This window comes from Paramacrobiotus metropolitanus, unplaced genomic scaffold, assembly GCF_019649055.1.
Source record: "Paramacrobiotus metropolitanus isolate TYO unplaced genomic scaffold, Prichtersi_v1.0 Parri_scaffold0000012, whole genome shotgun sequence".
Classification (NCBI taxonomy): Eukaryota; Metazoa; Tardigrada; class Eutardigrada; order Parachela; family Macrobiotidae; genus Paramacrobiotus; species Paramacrobiotus metropolitanus.
The window spans coordinates 1,495,819-1,514,912 of NW_026570232.1; the positions used below are offsets into that span (position 1 = coordinate 1,495,819).

General features: G+C 42.9%; 4 protein-coding genes across 7 annotated transcripts; 3 read left to right on the forward strand and 1 right to left on the reverse strand.

Annotated features, from left to right (window-relative positions):
• The first annotated feature begins 115 nt into the window (after positions 1–115).
• On the forward strand, positions 116–3,089 carry LOC129584065 (uncharacterized). 2 transcript variants are annotated; one of them, XM_055476171.1, is made up of 4 exons: positions 116–234; positions 1,013–1,392; positions 1,711–1,976; positions 2,412–3,089. In XM_055476171.1, exons 2-4 carry the CDS (start codon positions 1,166–1,168, stop codon positions 2,660–2,662), a joined length of 744 nt encoding a protein of 247 aa, XP_055332146.1. In that variant the 5' UTR covers positions 116–234; positions 1,013–1,165; the 3' UTR covers positions 2,663–3,089. The 2 variants fall into 2 exon arrangements, with proteins under 2 accessions (XP_055332146.1, XP_055332145.1); XM_055476170.1 differs by having other exon boundaries at positions 1,184–1,392.
• Positions 3,090–6,332: 3,243 nt separating this feature from the next.
• Positions 6,333–8,853, forward strand: LOC129584058 (uncharacterized). The gene is made up of 3 exons (XM_055476160.1): positions 6,333–6,768; positions 7,209–7,468; positions 7,686–8,853. Exons 1-3 carry the CDS (start codon positions 6,542–6,544, stop codon positions 8,612–8,614), a joined length of 1,416 nt encoding a protein of 471 aa, XP_055332135.1. The 5' UTR covers positions 6,333–6,541; the 3' UTR covers positions 8,615–8,853.
• A 42-nt stretch (positions 8,854–8,895) lies between these two features.
• Positions 8,896–13,695, reverse strand: LOC129584055 (PR domain zinc finger protein 10-like). 3 transcript variants are annotated; one of them, XM_055476155.1, is made up of 9 exons: positions 13,197–13,695; positions 12,844–12,933; positions 12,538–12,686; positions 12,384–12,449; positions 12,047–12,181; positions 11,276–11,671; positions 10,715–11,047; positions 10,045–10,649; positions 8,896–9,636 (listed from the first exon to the last, which is right to left on the reverse strand). In XM_055476155.1, exons 1-9 carry the CDS (start codon positions 13,529–13,531, stop codon positions 9,106–9,108), a joined length of 2,640 nt encoding a protein of 879 aa, XP_055332130.1. In that variant the 5' UTR covers positions 13,532–13,695; the 3' UTR covers positions 8,896–9,105. The 3 variants fall into 3 exon arrangements, with proteins under 3 accessions (XP_055332130.1, XP_055332131.1, XP_055332132.1); XM_055476156.1 differs by lacking the exon at positions 12,844–12,933; XM_055476157.1 differs by lacking the exon at positions 10,715–11,047.
• A 290-nt stretch (positions 13,696–13,985) lies between these two features.
• LOC129584063 (alcohol dehydrogenase class-3-like) lies at positions 13,986–18,539 on the forward strand. Its single transcript, XM_055476167.1, has 12 exons — positions 13,986–14,196; positions 14,440–14,573; positions 14,949–15,006; positions 15,277–15,328; positions 15,529–15,616; positions 15,763–15,895; positions 16,088–16,145; positions 16,540–16,698; positions 16,776–16,810; positions 17,100–17,204; positions 17,804–18,078; positions 18,226–18,539. Exons 1-12 carry the CDS (start codon positions 14,164–14,166, stop codon positions 18,248–18,250), a joined length of 1,155 nt encoding a protein of 384 aa, XP_055332142.1. The 5' UTR covers positions 13,986–14,163; the 3' UTR covers positions 18,251–18,539.
• The last annotated feature ends 555 nt before the right edge of the window (positions 18,540–19,094 follow it).

The window sequence follows — 19,094 nt, forward strand, 5'->3', positions numbered from 1 at the left end:
GGTGAAATTCAGAACAAAAATCTGTTGCCGCCGGAAATTCACATTTTTCTTAAACATGTAATTGCGATTTATAATCGCATTTTCACAGATTGCCATAATTTATATCGATTCATTACGTTTCGCTACCATTAATCTTACAGTATATTCCACTACACTTATAATTAATCGTGTTTTGCTAGAAAGATGAAATTCGTATGTACATATACAGCAGATTCATCACAATATTTGTACCAGGTACGGATGCCCTGTGCCGCTATATGCAGAATGTAATGTCTCAAATTGAATAAATAATCCGCCGGATCGGTAAAAAAATTTAGAATGCGATTAGGGAATATGATCAAATCAACGCTTTTTGGAAGCACATAGAACAACCTTTATTTAAATTAAATAAATGTAAGCTGTCAGGTTCTTGGGTTGTTAAATCATTAGTTAAATGATGTATCAACAAAATATGTACCTAAAAGCAAAAGACATGAACGAAAGGCAACCTTATCTGCAATGCAATCCTTATCCGAACGTTTCGGATATATATCTCCGAATCCGAAATCCGATTCGGATAGGATAAAATCGGATATTCCTATCCGTTGCCCATCTGAGGCCATCTCTACTGTATGTAATTCCACGGGCTGCATGCGTGAAATCCTTTCAAATATCCTTATATATATATTTAAATCCTTATATCTTATTTAAATCCAAATATCCTTATATATATATTTATATATACTTCTATATTTAAATTTTTTGGTTTATTTTATCGTATACGATACTTTTCATTAATGCTAAGCATGTTGAATTGTATGTATTTTGGCGCCAAATCCAAACAGCACACAGTCAGACTTATGGTTAGAGTAGAAGTACCTTTAGTCGTTACCAACCATCCAGTGGATGCGATGACATGAGTCTCACAGCCACAGGTCAGTTTCGACGTTTGTAACTCGGTATTAAATAAGTAAAACCATGATCGTAAATTCGGCAGGTTCGCGAAATTTGACAACTGTATAGCATTTTCTAGGGGAGACCCGCACAATCTTCCAGAATTTTAGATCTTTGTGCATTTTTCACCGTGTAGACACTGGACAGTATCACAGAACGTGTGTACTGAAACGTTTCCAGACTTTCGATGGTGACAGTACTTAGTTAATAGTTAAGTATTTTGTGCTTGTTAATGATGCTCGCACAACAGCTCCGTAAATTTCTTATCGCTGCACCTGCATGGATGCCTGAGGTGATGCAGAGGAGTATGTCCAGCACGGTTTGTGGGCCTTCGGAAGAAATTATCAAGTCCTTGAAAACAGTTCTTACGGATCGAGCCCCGGTCACGTACGGCACTTGCGTCATCCCGCCAAAAGATTTTGGCTTATTTTACGGGACGGCCAGTGGATGCACGGCACGGTGAGCAAAACTGAGGATTTAGTTCTCAGTTTCTCTAGTTATTATTATAATCTCTCTGCAGTAGCCAGACTCCATTAGCGGAAGTAGGCTATTGGAAAACTTTTTTGGTTCATTCAGTAAATTTTATAGTTTTTTTGGTTTGATTTTATGAGCTAAAAGTACCCACCTACGAATTACCCAGTTTTTCTTATTCGATATGAGCCTCCCTGATACTGTTATACTCAGAAATTTTGCTAGAGGCTTCTGTGCAGATTAACGTTCCGCTGACACTGGGGTTTTTTAAATTGGATATTTGTATTGCTCGTATTTTTCACACAGGCACATTTCTCTGCTGAACACACAAGCCGAACAAGTGGAGCTGCTGGCGCGTGCTTGTCATGCGGCGCATTTTGGCCTGAACAAACGGGACGGTTATGAAGCAGCATTTCACATGGCTGAGAAACTGACACTGGACGTCGACCATTTCGCTGCCAAATTTGATGTGGAGCGCTGCGGTATTTTAGCACGGGTGAAGAACGACCTGCTCGGTCGCCACAACATCGCCAAGTCGGTGGAGTGTGAGCTCTACAAATTGAATGTCTTTCGTGAGTGCCGGAGCGAAAAGTTATTAACAACAAGAAACAGGAAAAAATGTCAAAATTCAAACTGAAGGTCGATTGAACCTCCAACCTCTAAGAAATCGAGCAATTATTGAATATTAATAAGTTTTTGATCAATCAGTATCATAAGCAAATAAAGCAACCAATAATTTCGCTTGCAAAAACTACATTTTGCGCGTTTTACTAGCCAGATTGTTGAATTGCAGTTATTTTGCTTATGGAGCTGGGTGCAGCGTGCGCGTGCGATCGACATTTTGCCACAATCGCTAACAGTATCATTTTAAATGTAATTTCATTATTTTTCTGATTATTATTATTTGTTAATTGTTAAAAATGATTATTATTTCAACAATACTCATTATTTAAATATTATATGAATATTAAATCGTTTCAAATTTATTATATGCGTATTATTTTTAGGCAAAGGTGACAGCTGGAGAACATACAATGGCACGCCGGGCAGCGCAAAGATGTTTGGATCGCTGGTGATCGTGTTCCCTATTCCGCACACGGGCGGCAAGTTTATTCTGCGCCACGGCGGGAAAGAGTGGTCGTTCGAAACCGGAAGGAGCTGGCCGCCACTGCACGTCCGTCAGTCGGCTACGTTGCTTTCCGCAATGACGTCGAACACGTTATGGGCCCTGTCTTGTCGGGACACCGCGTCACGCTGACCTACAACCTGTACTTCGGCGATAGATATAATACTGCTCAGACAGGTCTGCCGAAGTCGAAATCCATCCGTCAACAGGAAAAAGAGTTTAAGAAGGGAATGGAGCAGCTGTTGGCAGATCCCTTATTCCTTCCGCACGGCGGCTGCATTGGTTTCGGCCTGCAGCACGAATATCCACTGAGCGCCAGCACGGTTGCCGCGAGTTTCGCTGGGCGTCTGAAGGGAAGCGATGCCGTAATCGAACGCGTATGTAAGCAGTTAGGCATACCTATTGAGCCGAAGATCTTCACCAGAACCTGGGACATCAACAGAAAAGATCGCGACCGCTACCCCGATCCGGAAATGGAAGTCTTAACTGACCGGGTAATGGATTTTTCGGGCCAGCAAGAAGTCCAAGAAGACGAGATGGTTAAGATGTTTATCGGAGATGGCGCTCTTTTTCTCCCTCATTTGCGCGGATGATCGCAGACCTTGCGCTACGATCTACGACAAAGAAATAGACGATCACGTTCCGGTCCCGACCACCGACATTCACTGGATTACGGAAGTCACGCAGCACAACACTGTGAAGACCGAGTACGTGGCATATGGAAACTCAAGCTGGCCTTGACCATCTGTACGGGAACCATCTGCCTCATTGCGTTTGTCGGTCCTCCTGGAAATCGTTGACAGTCTTGAACGGACTCGTACACTCGTTCGAGTTATTAAGTACTTCTACTCTGACAAGTTGTTTTCTTCGGTGTTCAGTCGGATAATTAAATACTCTGCTCGCCTGGCTCTGGTTTTTTACTGCACAGCGGCTTACCTTCAAATTTTTTGTTGCATACAGGATTTTTCCTCGACACTCGCTCTTGTTATGTTTTGCCTGCTCATATTTTCGAGATTCTGTCTAAGAACTTGATGGTTTGACCAAGAACTAAGCAGCCCACGCTCGAAGTCTAATCTGGAGTCACGTTCGCGGACAGTCGCAGTCAAGTACTGGACCATGTCAACACGATTTAGAACAATGGAAAAGACTTATTCTTTGGTTGCACTAATTCTTGTTTTATAGTGAAAACTGAAGAATTAGTGTATCAAATGAAAACCTAAAGCCCTTGATTTGTCGGTTTACCAAAAGAAAAGGCGGTGTAAAATTTGTTTCCGTCGTGACTAGCATGAGTTCTAACTATTGTACAAGCCCATCCAACAATTCTTTGACCGCTGTAAGCGGGAATTTAAAGAAACGTGGGCCTGAGCCATTTAATGTGCTTCGACACGTCACGCCACATGGGTCTGCGTATTCAGCGTGAATAAGCAACAAATCTGCATGCAGTTACTGTATCTGTGATATACAATGTAATATGTTTAGCATTATTTACTGTCATAATTTATATTAATTTTATGCTTTTGTAACAGTATTATCTTTGCTTTGCAATACAATATCGCGGTGGTACTTAATATCCATATTACTTTCAAATTACTGCACCGTGCTGCAAAAAGCTGTAATTTCGTGGGATTGCAACATGCCCGGGCTAAAGATGATTGATTCCACATTGGTCTAATAACGGTCTATTAATTGTGATCTAATATATTATTACTGGTTGAATATTTATAAATATACAAGTACTAGTACTGTACTGTATAATATAATTTATTTTTATTCAATTTCCATAAATTTTTTCAAATCTCTCTAAATCATCGGAAACGGGAATGACAGCGAGTTGTACAACAGCGTTTCCGAACAGAGGCGGTCGGACAACAGAAAACATTTCGTCTAAATAAACCGCCGGGGTGCTGTTCCCATTATAGGTAGATGCTGCGTTTCCTCGATTAAAATTTCCAAGCTGATCAGTTGACGCAAATACTCAGTTGCTCGTGCTAGCTTCGCCAGGTTCGTGTTGGATCCTCTTTCCTACTACGTTAACTAGCCGGTTGGCCTCCGGTCCGATTGTTCCATAGGTCTTGAAGTCCAGCGGCGAGAATTAGCAGTTGGGGGTGGTGATGCGGTATTCCTTGGTCTTGCTAGTGCTAGTACGGTGCGGCTCGACTGGAACTTCCAGACTGGAAGTCGCTGCGGTGTACGATAAGCCGGATAAGGCACCGCATACTGGTGTACCCAGGCGTGGCGTTACTGCTGTCCTAAGACTAGTGTCGTTGAGTAAATCCCCAAGGGATGCTGCCGGAAGTCTGTGATGTTTATATCACTGGCTAATAGCTACAACAATAAAGAATTAGATTGTTAAAGTAGGTAAGGCTGGTGTTAAGCATGTGTACCTCGGTTTTCAAATAAAATGCATCTAGCTTGTCACTCTCGAGCAATTAAAAATGTTAAGCTGTATTTTGGCGCCAAACAGCTAGTCGTTGCCAACCATCAAGGGGGCGATGACGTGAGGCTCACAGCCACAGGTCAGTTTCGATGAAATGATGTAATAATGAGCCGGAAAATTAACAAAGTTATGATTTTTTGAAGATTGATTTGATAGTTTTTGATTTGGTTTGATTTTGCTTATTATTTGATTCTGAACCGTGAGATACGTTGCGAGTCTCGTGACTACTATGGCTGATGCAGCCACTGGCAAAACTGAGGAAATACAGCCACCAGCCTTTCAGATTGAGTCGTTCTTCGAGGTATTCCCTGATGGCACCTCAGCGAACCAATGGTCCTTTGCCAAGCTAATTCCTCTGCTGCAGCTTATACCAGCCATATACTTCGATCTGAATGACGTTCAGGAAAACCCTAATCCGTGTCTAACGCCAGCAAAAAATCTCATCGAAGACCATGTCCACCGATGATAACCCAGCTTATCCAAGAACGGGTTCCCTGCTGGTGACTGAAATTACTCAGGAAAACCAACGACTCAAATCGCAGCTATGTTCAGTGGAAGCCCAGCTAGCTGAAAGCCAGAAGAAATATGATGAACTTGCTGCGGTCGTGCGGGCCTAGTGACGACGTAAGTGCCATGAAAGATAATCAAGCAGCATCCTCCTCGGACACCGTCGGAATTGGTCGATTAGCGCTTCAACCCAATGGGTTTCGATCGGCCACGATGACACCCGCCAAGGAGCATGTTTGTGAGAGTTTCGACGAAAGTTTCCCTCCACTCGACAATCAACAAACCCACTTGTTAACTTGGAGATTAAAGTCGTCCCCGTGTTTCGATAGCCCCCTTCAAATTCGTCGGACACGCGGAACTCCTGGGCGACTTAGTGGCCAAAAAGAAGAAATTGGTTCGCGGTACGTGCTGTGCAGACTACAAACAGGGAAGACCCCGTGATGTCACTGCAGCTGAAACGCGTCACGAAACCTGACAGAGAAGGAGAAGAAAGATTTCTGTCTACATGGCATCCCCTCTGGATCAGACCAAACATTTGTCACTTGAAGATTACGGCAAAGATCTCAAAAGTGTTATTGAATCAAACGGATCTCAGTCAGATTTGTGTCTATTTATTCTGCTAAAAAGGCCGCAAGAACAGCTTGTTTTGCGCGTGGTTCATTTGCTCATGAGTCAGACAAAATGTTTACACTCCTGAAAACTGGCCTCTAACATCGGCGTGTGAGTGGTTGTTTGCCCCAAGGAGGCCAGCAGTGTCAGTCTGTTTTTTACTGTTTAAATTTGAATCATTTTAAGTAGTTTACCTGCGCAAGCTCATTGTTACACAGCCACAGGTCAGTTTCGATGAAATGATGTAATCACTGTATGGTTTTCGTGATCAAGCACGGAGAACTCGGAACTACAATATAAGCAACCTTTTACGTTTCGTAGACGTACAAATTCTCCCTGGATTTTCATTTTTGGAGGTCGGGCGTTTTTCATTGTGGTCCGTGTGGCCAGTATCACAGAACTTGCGTGTAACGTGTTGGTAGGGTTTTTGCTGAACTCTTTATGATTTTGAACTGTGAATGACGCTCGCAAAACAGTTCCATAAATTTGTAATCGCTGCGCCTGCATGGCTGCCGCAGATTCACAGGTCTCTGTCAAATTCGATTTGTGGAACTTCAGAAGGAATTATCGGGTCACTGAAAACGATCCTTTCGGACCGAGCTCCGGTTACTTACGGCACTTGTGTCATCCCTTCCAAAGATTTCGGGTTATTTTACGGGAAAGCTGACAGCGGATCCACGGCACGGTGAGTACACTGGTGACTGGACTTCAAAATGATGTTTACGCATATCCATCCATACGCACAGCGCTATCGGCTTTGGGTGTAAACATCTTTATGAAGTCCGCGGTTTCTGGCAGGCTGAAACCGAGGTGTTAATTTTTAACCTTTCATCGAACTCTGGGAGCAGTAGAAGTACTCTGGTACAGTTTTCTAGACGTAGCTTCGTCACGATCTGCTTAAAATAAGAAATACTTCTCTTGGCCATTGTGCCCGATTAAATTTAAATCTCAACTGAACTGGGGAGATTGTTTTATTCAAGTATATTAGTATATTAATACTGTAAAATTAATTTTACTAGTCTTCTTCGTCATTGACATTAACAACATCAGTACTCTACAAAACGAAAGAAGTGTTGCGGAACTCAGCGTAAGCAACCACAATCGCATTTTTATTCTTCTGATCAGGCACATATATTTGCACAACGCATCGGCAGCGGAAGCAGAGCTGCTGACGCGTGCCTGTCAAGCAGCGACGTTTGGCCTGAATAAACAGGATGTTTACGACGAAACATATCGCAGGGCGGGTAAAATGGACGTCGACGATTTCGCTGCCAAGTTTGATGTGGAGCGCTCGGGAATTCTGGCGCGGGTAAAGAACGATCTGCTGGATGGACGAAGCAGCGCCAGGGCAGTGGAGTGCGAGCTCTACAAACTGAACGTGTACGGTCAGTGCAAAATCAATAACATCGAGAAACTAAAATTAAGATCAAACTAAAATTGGAACGACTCTAAATCATCTAATAAATATACCAGAAAATCACATTTACACTGTTTTTGTGGCTGGCCAGATCGCTGATTAATTAGGCGATTACTTATGAAACTGGTTGAAGCGTGCGCGCGTGATAGTCATTTTGTCCTAATAACGCATTTGTCTATTTCTAGGCGAAGGTGGCTTCTTTAAACCGCATAAGGATACGCCGAGGAGCGGGAAGATGTTTGGATCGCTGGTGATCGTGTTCCCGGTTGCGCACACGGGCGGCGAATTGATTCTGCGCCACGGCGGGAAAGAGTGGGCGTTTGATGCCGGAAAGGAGCTGGCCGCCACTGCCCGCCCGTCAGTCGGCTACGTGGCTTTCTACAGCGACGTGGAGCACGAAGTGGCCCCGGTCCAGTCCGGACACCGCGTCACACTGACCTACAACCTGTACTTCGGCGACAATTCTGATAATGATCAGACAACTCTGCCGGAGTCAGAAGCCGCTGTTCACCAGGAAAAAGAGTTTAAAAAGGGACTGGAGCAGCTGTTGGCTGATCCCTTGTTCCTTCCGTACGGTGGCATCATTGGTTTCGGCCTGCAGCATGAATATCCGATAAGCGCGAAGACGGTTGCGGCCAGTTTCGCTGGTCGTCTGAAGGGAAACGACGGATTGATCGAACGGGTGTGTAATCAGCTGGGCGTCCCGATCGAACCGAAGATCCTCAGCAGAACTTGGGATGTCGACCGCAAAAGGGATCGCGGCTATCCTGATCCGGAAATGGAAGTCTTAACTGACGCGGTCGTGGACTGGTCAGAGGAACAAGAAGTCCCCGACAGCGATATGGTTGAAATGCTGACGGAAAGAGGAGCCATATTTCTCCCTCATCTGAAGGATGGTCGAATCGATGCTACGGTTTATGATGAAGAAAAAGACGGCCACGTTCCGGTCCCGACAACCGATATTCACTGGATTACCGAAGTGACGAATTCGAAACACAACACCGTTAAGACTGAGTATGTCATATATGGAAACCAACCCTACCTAGACCACATGTACGGGACCATCTGCCTCATTGCCTACGTTGGTCCTCCTGAAAACCGCCGGCTTTCTTGAAGGGTCCCGGAAAGAACTCGTACAAGTTATTGAGACTGTTCGCTTCTTATCTTAATATCTTCAGTGTTCAGTCTGATGATTACTCTGATCGTTTTGTTACTTTGATGACTGTTGCCTGTTGAATTTATTAGCGTAATTGTTCGATTGATCCAATCGTGGCATGGAAAGCCAAATCGGTTTTGGCTGTCGAACGATTAACAGAAGTAAAAAAAGAAACCGAACTTGCATTAAAAAAGAAATACAATTTTTCCCAAAATATTTTACTACCGACCCTTTGTAAATTCCACAAATCTCATATTTAACGAACGCAAAGTTTCGGTCTTTTCGGACACGATGTCAAACATATTCCGAACCTAACGACGAGATATTAGAGATTAGAAAATGCATGACATCACAATGCATTCTGCCGTTTTGCCAATAACCACATCGAAACTGCTATACACGATATGTAAAACTGCGTTGAAAAAAACTAAAACAAAAGAAGAGCGTCTCTAATCCACATCCCCGGAATGCCGCTGCTCCCGGTGACGGATCAACTTCCCTTCCCGCATAAATCCCAGCCGACACTCTTCGCATCTATGCGGGAAATCCTCGAAGCGCATCCGCTTCCGCGGTTCGACGTACTTGGTGGCGGTGCCCCGCTCCTTCAATTCTTTGGCCCGGGCCTTCGTCCGTGTACCGTGCTTCCATCGCCTGTGATCCTGCAACCCATGCTGGGTCCGGAAGTTCTTCCCACATAATCCGCACTGATGCGTCATCCCTTCGGCGTGGTTACGCATGTGTGATTTTAACCTGTTGGTACTGCTGAACATTTTGCTGCACACGGGACAGCAGCGCAACTGGGCAATGTCGTGATTCTCGCGGTGGTGACGGGCGAGGTCTTTATACTCGGCATGCACCACATTGCAGTTGGGACAATGATAGCCGTCCGGTTGCACATGCGATTTCACGTGGTCACCCAACGGCCGCCAGGTGTGAAAGAGTTGTGCGCAGAAAATGCAAGTTATCCGCAAATGATTTGCCTAGAAAAAGCGTTTATTAGTAAATTTCCCAGTTTATCAGGCCGGTCTTTCTAACAGGCTAACACATCGTATCAGTAATTTGACATCATATAAGTAAATTACAGATACTTTATATTAGTAAATTACAATTATTAGGTATGCATAATTAATACATATGCATTTAAATTATACTCTATAATTTTTAGCAAATAATTACTAAGAATTAGCTCATGCACCTCACAGTCCATTCCCTAACCATGTACGGAAACAGCAAGAATGCTCACGTTAAAAAGTAAATTAAACGATGACAGCGCGATCCCATACCAAAAGTTTAGTAAAAAAAAGCAGTCACACAAATTAACGTCACAAAATGTAGGGCAAAGCATTCTACCAAATTTACGTACGCTACGCCGGCTTCAAAATAAGTACCTGCTTGTGCAACGCGAGGGTTCTCAGCGTAGGAAACTTTATCCCACACTTATCACAGATATGGCGTTTCTCTATCCCATCAGAATGCGCATCCTGCATATGACCTGCCATGTGCGGTTTGGGAAACCACTTTCCACACTCATCACACTGAAGGCGGGGTTGATACAGTTTCCGGTGTTCGACAACATGGGCAATCAGAGCAAAATAGCTGGTAAAGGGTGCGTGACATTCTGGACACGGGATGCCATCCGGGTGATCCTGACTATCCAGTGACTTTATCTTCGTTTGATCGTGACCGAGATTGTGGAGCTCCAGCAAATCGGCAGACGTGAAAGCGACATTACACTCCGTGCAGGGATGGAGATTTTCACTGGGCGGCTTCGGATGTCGGATTTGAGGAACTCTAACAGGAATGATATACTCGGCTACGGCGGTCGCCGTGACGGACTTCTTGCCCGGATCGGCAGGTGCGTCGCACTGTCCCTCAACCGGTGCCAAAGATGAAGAAGGTGAAGATACTGGATCGGCCAATCCATCATCGGATTTCACCGACGGCTGCTCGTGATCCTGTTGCTTATCGGCATTTTCAGATGCATCTTCGGCATCTATCAAAGCCGCCATAATATTCAAGATAGGTGCCCACGTGATTTCATTCGCAACATAAATTTACCTGGTTGTTCGATAAATTGTGGCACTACGAATTGCGAAATTCCGTTAACAATAGCCGAATTGAGAGGCGTTGGAGGCAGGTACTTCTTTACAATTGGTACAATGAATCTGAACGTCTTGACATCTGCTGGAAACGATATGAATACCGTTTTCGGAGCATTGTCTTGTGGTAAACTAGGAGGTAAAAGGGGTGGTAAATTGGGAAGTAAATTGGAAGGTAAACTGGGAGGAAAACTGGGAGGAGAATTGGAGGGAAAACTGGGAGGTAAACTTGATTCCCAGTGATTATCATCAGGGAGAGCGGGCGGATCTGTGTCAGCGTGTTCATCTACCGCTACAAAAAGATATAACCGAGTCAAGATACAATTCAAAATTTCATTAATTAAGAAGTAGTGCTGCCATCAAGGTTGCACTTTTATAGTTTTTATGGCTGTTGCCTAATAAAAGGAGTCAAAACAAATTGCAATACAACCAGGTTGTATTGCAATTTATTTGTCAGCGTTAAGGGACTACTTAAGAAACCCGCTATCTAACTTAAGGCAATGCGAAAGAAAAGACTTACGGGATGGCACTCGCTCCAACGTACCACCAAATCCAATTAATTCTGCGTATTTCTGCGAGTACCACACTTTCAGTTCCTCACCGGGAGCGATTTCTTTTGTGGTAACAAAACTGATGTCATTTCCGCTTAGATACACAGCTAAATTTTGCTCCTTAATGGTCGAGGCGAATCGCGTGAATTTCAGCCAGTTGCACGTATGTGGAGATCCCATGTGAACACGCTTGAAACAACATTCAGCGGACGGGTCAGGAACGGCATAGATCAATTCGTTTTCACGATCACAGACATCGGGTATGAGCGTCTTGTTTTCTGTGCGAGAGCAAATAGCACCGCGGAGTGGTCCAAAGATGGTCTGACTCGGAATGGGAACCCTTGCTCGAACACCTTTCGGTGACTCTGCAAACGAGGTGAACCGGATGAAAAAAATGTCACACATATGCAAGAGCATGTTGAAGGTTGGCACTTTTTTAACATGATAAGGAGCAAATCTAAAAAATTGCGTAAAATGTCTAAAATTTCCGTTTTTCCAAAAAGAGGTGTGGATCGAGTCATTAGACCAACCCGTTCTACCTAAGAAAAGCAGCAAGCAGTAACTACTATCAGTAGCAACTAATGCGTATTCAATGCGATTTACAAATTTACGAATGTCGTATTTTGCGAGACTTAAGCAAGCAAGTTCGTACATAAATATCGACTAATGCAGCGTCAAGCTTACAACTGCTTATCTATCGCTAATTTGAAATAAACAGGCACGGCATTCCGTGCACTTACCAGAAGCACTCGAAAATATAAATTCCAAAACATTCGGGAGGGAAGCTATGGCGAAAGGAACCACTGGCGAATCTGGAATTATCTGGGAGTGCATTCTACACGGCTCGTCCGCGTATACTTCACATTGTCGACAATCTGGAACATCGACACCAAACTGACAGGATATTATTGCCCAAACTTCAGACTCCCAGTTTCCATCCCAAAGCAAAACAGCCATCAAAGCAATCGAAAAATAATTTAAAAATATAAAATATTCACCAGCGTTACACTGTCGCGGAGGGAAGGGCTTCCGCAACCAGAAAAAATGAATGCACAAACTCGTACAGTGAAAACTTACACAAACGTGAAAAACGGCATTCCTCGAGGAATGTGGACTTTCGGTAGCCATCCAATACATCACTCGCTGAGGAGGAAAAACATGGAAATGCGTATTATTAATATTTCAACGGTTACGAATTTGCTGTAGACTTTTTTACAATTTTTTCACTCACTCTGGTGTAAAGTGGAAGACCGCAGAGCAGCTACATTCCTTTCGTTACGCGCTGCTGTCCTCCTCAGTTTACGCGATGGTTCGGGTGATATTGGCAATTCTTCCTCACATGGGTGCTTGACACGATACAGATCATTTGCAGCAGAGGAGCTGTAGAGAAAAAAGTTTTACAAAAAAATCGAGAATCAATGCGGAATATTGTATCAACACTTGGAAACGGAATTGCCAAAAATCTAGTAATTACGAAGGATACTAGGAGTATTTTTATGCTAACGCAAATCAAACCTTATTTTTTCTATTTTCTTACTTTTTAAAAGTGGAAACTGGAAACCAATGAGTGAGGTTGGATGATGCTGACCGCAGTAATTCATAATTCGTATACGAGTACGTTATCTCCCTGGAAATTTTATAAACAGATAAAACCTTCAAAGTCTTAATGCAGATTTAAAACAGCTGACAATTTAGAAATAAATTTTAAATTTAATTCCACGTTTGTACGGGCAAAATAATAAAGCAATTTAGTGAATTTACAGTACGAGTATAACTCATTAATGGTGTTATTATTATAATTTTTCAGCCTCGGTTTCCAAGATAAGCATTAAACGGCTACGAGAAGCGCCTATTAGCCCATCCCTATATCAGCTAAGAACGGAAGCTTACCAATCGTTTTTCGAGCGACGCTCTCTTTTCTGCCGACGGGTAGCCAGGGTAGACGACGGGTAGCGGGCTGGAATTGCGCTGTCCTTCAGTTTGGGCCGCTTCGGAGCGGATCCCCGCGTCGTAGCAGCAATGTAATCGTCCTTCCAGAAGTGCTCACTGCATATGCGGCTGCTTTCCGTGATGGGCAAGTCAGGACGCTGAATAAATTCAATCCATTTCGCCAAGCGCTGTGGATCACCAAACGGGAACCGGTGGAGTTGGAGGTGCTGGGATCGGCCTGGAATCTTACGGTTGGAACATAAGGCAACGCAACAACAGTGGCCGCCACTTGACATCGCGGAGCACTGAGCAGATACAACGCAGAAGTATACTTAAATTCACTGAACGGTATGTAGTATGTACTAGGAAATTCGATATATGGAAATACTAACAATAAGAACATACGTCAATAATTTACAAAACTGGGAAGAATTAGAAATAAAACAAAATCCGAGCAAAACCAAAATATGAGTTACGGCAAGTCGGCAAAAGTTGCTGATTTAACTTGGTTAGGAATAGCATACGCTCGCTACCCACACGATCCAGGTGGCAGGTGCTTAGTGCTTAGTCCTGCCCTCGACTCCCTACGCCAAACAGCTGTTCGCTGTTTTGAAGTGATTCATTCGTCTCACAGTTCACAAATCCCCCGCAGGTAACGTGATGAATGCAATTACGAGTATCTCGTCCGTCATCCATCAAACTTTTTGGCGGCTTTTTGCCTGCAGAAATTTAGACAAGTTCTATATTTTTAGGTACGAATACGGCGAGTTGATTAGCCGGTATTTGGCAGAAAATTGGAGCTGGTGATCTCTCGCGCATCGTTCATCGCCGTTTGGTCTTCGTGGTTCTTGGTCTGCATCCGCTTGGGTCGTATTCTCCTTCCTGTGGACATACTGCATTTATTTCGTGAAAAGTTTGCAAGAAAAAAATGACCGAAGTGGACACTAGCAAAACTGGCCAGGTTTGTCTCTTCCATTGCATTTAGTGCTAGTACTTGTGGAGCGCTCGCACCGTAAAGCGCCATGCTAATTCTGCCATTTGTTTTTGTTTATGTGTTTTGAATAACTGAGTGGTAAAATAAAGCTGATCATTAAGAAATTTTCACGTATGTGCTGTTGGGTGAGAGAAAGTATTTTTGGAGATAATCCCGTTAAAGATGAGCCAGGAGAAATAAAACTGATTTTAATTCATTTAATTTTTTCAGGTGATTCGGTGTCGAGCTGCCGTGGCATGGAAAGCCAAATCGGATCTGACCATCGAAGAGGTCGAAGTGCAACCACCAAAGGCGCATGAAGTCCGCATTAAAGTCACCAGTTCCGGTGTCTGCCATACAGATGCGTAAGAACACAAATTTCCCTGTCGTTTAGAATTTATTTTACTATGCGTATGTACAGTGTAGTGTTGTCGTTATTGTTTAACGTATAAGTTAAAGCGGGCGAAAGAGTTTTTTAAACAGCGAATATCTATGCAAATACAACGGGGAAACGCGGTTTGTGTAATGGGTACAATCCCCGATCAGGATAGCATAGAGGAAGTATTCTTTTTGTAAACGCTGTTTTGTTCTGGTGCGTAGTTTGTACTCGTCCCATGATACTTATTAAAGGTTCTGTCTGTAGTTATTGCTTTTATTGTTGATTGCGAACAGAGACCCAAAAGTGACGTATTTTCACTATTTTGTAATCCTGTTGTTAAAAATGTATTCTTTCCATCCAGGTATACTCTGAGTGGTGCAGATCCCGAGGGTGTCTTCCCTGTAATTTTAGGCCATGAGGTACTGCTTGAGTGATCGGAACTAGTATTTCGTTTTGTTTTGATTATTCCCGTTTTAATGTTGTTTTATTATAATTCTTATAAAGCCTTTGTATGTATTTTTTTAAGCCTTTGTATGTTTTTTTATTTTAAACCATAAGTACAGTGCTAAAGCTGTCTGGTGTGATTAGATTTGAGCATTTTTTGTCACTAAAAACCTGTATTTTTAGTCTGTCTACTTACCAGTTACAGCAATACGGTTGATTGATAGTCGTTGTTATTTCTGTTCTAGGGTGCCGGCATCGTGGAAAGCGTTGGCGAAGGTGTCAAGGATTTTAAAGCTGGTACGGTGCCGATTAGTTGCGCTGATTTCTTTATTAGACATTTCCAAATTCATCGGTTGTGTATTGTTTGGTTGCGAAATTACGATTAGACGCGGGGCAGTAGTGAGTGAATCGCTGCATAGTGCGAGTATTATGGATTCTGTTTTGCTCCGAAAGTGGACATCTCATGTTTAAGCATACTTCGATGTGCAATTCTGTAGGAGACCATGTTGTTGCCTTGTACATTCCACAGTGCTATGACTGCGAGTACTGCAAGCATCCTCGCACTAACTTGTGCCAGAAAATCAGGTAAAGAAATCCAACATAATCGAATGATTACTTTTCCGCACTTTTCCTTGCTAATAAACTGCATTTGTCGGGTAAACCGGTACCGGTACTGATTTTCTGTCGTATTCTGGGCATTGTGGTACTAGTATGGTGTTTGGATTTTGCAGGATTACACAGGGCAAAGGTCTGATGCCTGACGGAACATCTCGTTTCAAATGTAAAGATAAAGAGGTCTTCCATTTTATGGGATGCAGCACGTTTTCGGAATATACCGTTGTGGCAGACATCTCTTTATGCAAGGTGGGTATGCGTAATCTGATGTTTCCCGGATGATTTGAGATCCACAAGAAAGACAGATGCTGAGAGAATGACTGTAAACTTGGAACTTGGAAGAACATAATAAATGGCGCATTTGAATTCAGCAGACGAAGCACTTTCTTGAGTTATAAAAACGGAATTGCTGTAAATCGATTGTATTATAAATGGCTGTAGGTTAACAATTCGGCGCCACTGGATAAGGTCGGTCTGCTGGGATGCGGAATCACCACAGGTTAGGCGGAGTATTATTATTACGTACTGTAGTACTGTGACAATACATGACTAGCTAATGATCCTCTGGTTATGGAGTATTTTTCGATTTTTGAATTTTGTGTCTGTAAAGGCAATTCCAAGCGGCTTTAGGTTTTTAATAAAATTTGTTTATGCTTTTAACATTGCTGGCCTTCATTACGGTTTATATGACACAATTAAGTTAGAAAACATTGAGAATCGGTACAAGTAACTGAAATCAGCAAATGTATTGCTGACCTTTGCTGATAACATGTGGATGTGGATTTTTCTATGTTTTTTTTGTGTGTTTACGTGCTTAACTGGTTCCTTTGGCCGGTGGGTCATCATAGCTGTACAATTTCGCCTGTTGTTTCACGCTGCAGTTTCCTTTTCAGGGTATGGAGCCGCCCTGAATACTGCTGATGTTCAGCCTGGCACAACCGTGGCGGTGTTCGGACTGGGCGCGGTGGGATTGGCGGTGATGATGGGAGCACAGCAGCGCGGTGCCAAGCGCATCATCGGCATCGATATCAACCCGGAAAAGGAAGCTGTCGGTAAAAAATGTCTTCTTGTCAGTTTAATGCGCGCTTTTGGAATACGTAATTCTGCATGGAAGTTTGTTTTTTATCAGGGCGAAAGTTCGGAATGACCGACTATGTCAACCCGGTAAGGCCGAGCAGATAATTATGTGTAGCACAAAACAAGCAACAGTGATAATGCATTAATGCACAGTGATTAAATGCAACTTAGCATGGTTAGGTACAGTACATAAGTGCATTTTTTGCGAAGTATACATAACAGATCATCTCGATTTCGAATTTAAGACACGACTTTGAATTCATGATCTAAAACTACGTTAATAGATATTTTACATAAATATATCGACTTAGGCCAAAACTGGTTCTGTGAGGAACAGTATTAGTAATGCTGATTTTTGTATCAAACTTTGTTGCAGAAGGATAAGGAACATAGCGATAAGCCGATTCAGCAAGTCCTGATCGACATGACCGACGGTGGACCGGATTACACCTTCGAGTGCGTTGGGAATGTGCAGCTGATGGTATGCGAATAAATGACAACGCCATGCGATGTCCTTTATATCAGCTAGAAATACGCTTTTCGTGATTACTCTTCGACTTGAATTGCTATGAAATAACTTATATTCTTGGTAGCAAAATTAGAGAAAAAGCTGCAGTGCAGACTAGAGTTATTGCCAGCATAATGTTTAGACTGAAGAAATAGCAACTTAGCAAAAAGGTAATGTCTCTAATTTCAAGTTAACGCATAAGGGCTTTCGGGAAGCTTATAGCAGTAAGTAAGAATTTAGTAAAATATATGTGCCTAGGTTGTACAGTGTAATTTTTTCAAATATACGCAGATCTTGTGATGGAATTTTTGGCATCGGCATCGGTCAGTTTTGGTTAAAAAATTGGTTAAGATTCCGAAATTCAGTGTGAAAACATTGTGAAATCAAATCTTGATTCTTATGCAGATTAGTAATTTCTCAGTCCACAAAGCAGGACACCAATTAGCCCGTAACTGTGCCTTGGTACTACAAACGTGTGATATAGGGAATGACTTTGTAGAATTGTTCCTACCCTTATCAGTAGCCTCATATTAGGTGAAACGGCATTACAAAACAATTCCCATTTTCTGTAGCGTTCCGCATTGGAGGCGGCCCATAAAGGCTGGGGTGTCTCGGTAATTATTGGCGTGGCGGGCTCCGGACAAGAAATCAGCACGCGACCCTTCCAGCTGGTGACGGGACGGACCTGGAAGGGGACGGCGTTCGGCGGGTTCAAGTCCCGCGACTCGGTACCCAAGTTGGTGGATGACTATCTGAAGAAGAAGGTGAAGATCGATGAATTCATCACCCATACCATGCCCATTGCCGAAATCAATAACGCTTTCCATTTGATGCATGATGGCAAAAGGTCAGTTTGATACTGTATTTACTGTATCTTCTACTTCGGTCACCCAAAAAGGGCCATATGCGAATGTATATTTTCATTTGCAAATTTTCATTTCATTTCCGCTGGGCAATATTGTTCTCCAGGTGAAAGTATTTTCTGCTATTGCAGTATTCGCGCTATGGTGAATTTTTAAGCTCGTGGATTGGATTAGTGGCGAGTCGGTGGATTGCTTGTGTTGGATGGGGCAAAGCGCGGAACCGTTTTGGGTAACTCAACTGTTTTAGATTTTAGCCCTCTGTTTTTAAGCTTCCAATTTGGTCATATTGTTGGGATTTTGTAGAATATTTTCAGTTAATGCTTAAAGTAAGTCTTCTAAATTTTGGTGACGGTTTGGTGTTTGTGAGTTGCCGTCTCATAGCCTGGTAGCGTGTTTTAAATTTTTTTTTAAATGTTGAGTTTGCGATCAAAATTTACGAACAAGGCTTCTGCATTGCTCTTCTGTACGCGTATTTGTACTTATACTATAATCAGTGTTGCTATATTTTGTCAGGGTGATATTATGCATTTTTCTTTTCCGTTCTGGAAATAATAAAATAACAATAATTACGAACCAGCTTTGAAAATCCTTAGAATTCATAATTGCTACCGAAGAAACAAGCAGCAGTAATTACCGGTAGCTGTACCTTCAGTTCATCCAGACATTGTCTTTGCACTGTTTGAACTGAGTGTGTATTGTTATTATACTACTTGTTCGTGTTTGTGTAAATAATGGAACACCCACACAGCACAAGCAGCGTAAGTAGCCCGTCTCCTGCAAACTGTATTTATGTAAATTAATGCCTTTTACGAAGACGATCTCCATCAGCGTCTCCGTGCGCGCATTGCGGAATCCGTCCGCTAGTGTTTGAATGTGATATTAAATTGTCAAAGTTAACACGATGGTTGTATAAGTTCGCCTCGACATATGCCGGCGCGTGGCTAACCTGGCGCCGCGACGTGGATGCTTTATGGAAAAATGGATCAGCAACTGATTTATA